The sequence below is a fragment of the Lampetra fluviatilis genome, chromosome 3 (assembly GCF_964198595.1).
Source record: "Lampetra fluviatilis chromosome 3, kcLamFluv1.1, whole genome shotgun sequence".
Lineage (NCBI taxonomy): Eukaryota > Metazoa > Chordata > Hyperoartia > Petromyzontiformes > Petromyzontidae > Lampetra > Lampetra fluviatilis.
In genome coordinates, this window is record NC_136277.1 from 74,072 (window position 1) to 77,294 (window position 3,223).

General features: G+C 52.9%; 3 protein-coding genes across 3 annotated transcripts; all 3 read right to left on the minus strand.

Moving 5' to 3' along the window:
* Positions 1 to 354: 354 nt before the first annotated feature.
* Positions 355 to 765, minus strand: LOC144947862 (histone H3-like). Its single transcript, XM_078877226.1, has one exon. The coding sequence runs from the start codon at positions 763 to 765 to the stop codon at positions 355 to 357; it is 411 nt and encodes a 136-aa protein (XP_078733352.1).
* An 842-nt stretch (positions 766 to 1,607) lies between these two features.
* LOC144947867 (histone H2B type 3-B-like) lies at positions 1,608 to 2,009 on the minus strand. The gene has a single exon (XM_078877235.1). It carries the CDS (start codon positions 2,007 to 2,009, stop codon positions 1,608 to 1,610), a length of 402 nt encoding a protein of 133 aa, XP_078733361.1.
* A 567-nt stretch (positions 2,010 to 2,576) lies between these two features.
* LOC144948477 (histone H4) lies at positions 2,577 to 3,223 on the minus strand. Its single transcript, XM_078877979.1, has one exon. It carries the CDS (start codon positions 3,197 to 3,199, stop codon positions 2,888 to 2,890), a length of 312 nt encoding a protein of 103 aa, XP_078734105.1. The 5' UTR covers positions 3,200 to 3,223; the 3' UTR covers positions 2,577 to 2,887.

Genomic DNA, 3,223 nt, shown 5'->3' on the forward strand with positions numbered 1-3,223 from the left:
CGCCGCTCCGCGCACTCCAACTCAACTCACGTTATGATCGCGCACCTGTATCACACACGGAGTGAACCCACGCGACACCCGCTCTCGCGCCGCTCTGCGCAGCGCTCCCCCGAGGCGAGCCGCAGCACTACACTCACCCCTGATTACTCGCGTTATGATCGCGCACCTGTATCGCGCACGGGGTGGCCGCACGCACACACACGCAGCTCCCCACGCGACACACTGCTCAACAAGATCACGCGAGACCACGCTTCGCTATTAATGATTTATTATCTGCTACTCGCGAATTGATGCTAAGTCAGTGAGTCTCTGAAAAGAGCCTTTGTGTTGTGCTTTGAGGGCCGAGCTGGGCGTTCAAGCGCGCTCGCCACGAATGCGGCGGGCGAGCTGAATGTCCTTGGGCATGATGGTGACGCGCTTGGCATGGATGGCGCACAGGTTGGTGTCCTCGAAGAGCGCGACAAGGTACGCTTCGCTGGCCTCCTGCAGAGCCATGACAGCGGAGCTCTGGAAGCGCAGGTCGGTCTTGAAGTCCTGCGCGATCTCCCTGACGAGGCGCTGGAAGGGCAGTTTGCGGATGAGCAGCTCGGTGGACTTCTGGTAGCGGCGGATCTCGCGCAGAGCGACGGTGCCGGGCCTGTAGCGGTGAGGCTTCTTGAAGCCGCCCGTGGCCGGAGCGCTCTTTCGGGCCGCCTTGGTGGCGAGTTGCTTGCGTGGGGCCTTGCCGCCCGTGGACTTGCGAGCGGTCTGCTTGGTGCGAGCCATGGCTTGGTGTGGGCAAAGATTCTCACAAGCGGGGAGAAGGCGGCTTATGTAGCCCAGAGCGCGCGCTCACTGGTCAGCGGAGTCGTGACGTGCGAAGACGGGGAGCGTGCTGATTGGTTGGCAGCGTGCAATGATCTCGAGTCGTCAACTCTTCTTAATCTACAAAATGTTCACTGTTTGGATCATTTCAGAATGCCGTATCACGATGCAGTAGTACCGTTTGAGCGCCGTCGATGTCTTTAACGGATGTTATTTTCTCAAGCAAACACCTTTCCGAAAACGACTTTACAGTGCTCTGCATGATCTAAATAAAGTGTGAAGAAACTGCACTTCATTGGAAACAGTAATACGTAAAAATGTCGGAAAGAGGTGATCACAGGGATAGATATCTATTCTCTTGGCATTGAGATGATGATCATCAATTATACTGCACGAGTCATCCATGCTAGGCGCTTACTTTTACATATATGTACACGTGCAAAATGTTAGTTCCTGCCCGAAAATACAACCACGAATTAAATATATTGCATTGCAAGGTTTTGGCGCCAAATATCCAATGTAATATCTGAATGGGCTGCAGATGAAATCAATGGACAAACAAGTCCAATAAATGCCTGCTGGTGAATATGATGTGCCATGAATATTGTTATCGCTTTTATTCACGTTGAAACAGGTCAAAATGCGATCGATCTCTCCATTTCAATGAGCGAACAATGTCCCCGCGTGAACCGGGACTTTGTTGGAAGTTTCGTTTTGTACTCCTGCTAGGACTGGTAATAGCAGGTTCGGAGAGGTGGGTGGCTCTGAAAAGAGCCTTTGTAATTAATGGTGGAGTCGAGGCTTCACTTGGAGCTTGTGTACTTGGTGACGGCCTTGGTGCCCTCCGACACGGCGTGCTTGGCCAGCTCGCCGGGGAGCAGCAGTCGCACTGCGGTCTGGATCTCCCGAGAGGTGATGGTGGAGCGTTTGTTGTAGTGCGCCAGGCGGGACGCCTCAGAAGCGATGCGCTCAAAGATGTCGTTGACGAACGAGTTCATGATGCTCATTGCCTTGGACGAGATGCCGGTATCGGGGTGCACCTGCTTCATCACCTTGTAGATGTAAATGGCGTAGCTCTCCTTCCTGCGGTGGCGTCGCTTCTTGCCATCCTTGCGCGTAGCCTTGGTCACAGCCTTCTTGGAGCCCTTCTTGGGAGCAGGAACCTTAGCCGGCCCAGCGTTCTTTGATGCGGGAGGATCGGGCATGTCGACGCGTCGTAGGCAGCTTCGGGTCAGTTCACAACAGACGGGAAGCGAATGTGGATGTCGGTCGCGCGTTGAGCTCCTTTTATAGGAGGCGAGATGCAAATCAGAGGATCGTAGTGCGCGGCGCTGCTGAGTGGCTCTTTTAGTACCATCCCTCTCCATCAGCCTCCAATGAGAAACGCGGACGCGATGTTCACTTTAATATAGTTTTTACTGCAAAAATGACTTGTGAATATAACACAATGTAATGTCCAAACATGTATATTAGTGAATTGCAGCCATGGCCATTGATTTTGTTTTAAAAAGGATGACTAGAAAACCCAATACAGTATATTGTGTTTTGAGTGTGGGTTTTTTTGTTTCTTACGAAGGATTGTTTCACAACTCGTCTAATACGGCACACGGGCGTTTTATGAACGCAATTTGGATAAATACAAGCGCTCGGTGGAGAAAAATAACTTCGCTGTTGTGCTGTACAGGTGGAGATTAGCGTTCCGGCACGCTACGTCAATTAGGACGAGTGTGCTGTAAGATTGTGGCGCCAAATGCTCTACGTAATATCGGAATCGGCTGCAGCTGGAAATTATTCACGCAAAAATACCAGAAATGGGTACTGTATTAATGCGTTCAAGAATTACGCCTTGTTAAATGTGACGTGTCGTGAATATCATGATTTCTTTCATTCATGTGGAAGCAGATGAAGATTCGCCAACTCAACAAGCAAACGTCCACCACGCTCACGAGGAATTGGCGCGCAATAACCCAGGACATGTGCTCCATTTAGAAAGTGTTTGGCAACACTGGCGCAAGCAGTTTCGAAGAGGTGGGTGGCTCTGAAAAGAGCCTTTGGGTTGGCTTAATGTGCGAGAGATGGGCGCTCAGCCTCCGAAGCCGTAGAGAGTGCGGCCCTGGCGCTTGAGGGCGTAGACCACGTCCATGGCGGTGACGGTCTTGCGCTTGGCGTGCTCCGTGTAGGTGACGGCGTCGCGGATGACGTTCTCAAGGAAGACCTTCAGGACGCCGCGGGTCTCCTCGTAGATGAGGCCCGAGATGCGCTTCACACCGCCGCGGCGAGCGAGGCGGCGGATGGCGGGCTTGGTGATGCCCTGGATGTTGTCGCGCAGCACCTTGCGATGGCGTTTTGCGCCTCCCTTGCCGAGCCCCTTACCGCCTTTACCGCGTCCAGACATTGCGACTACTTCTGACAAAGCACG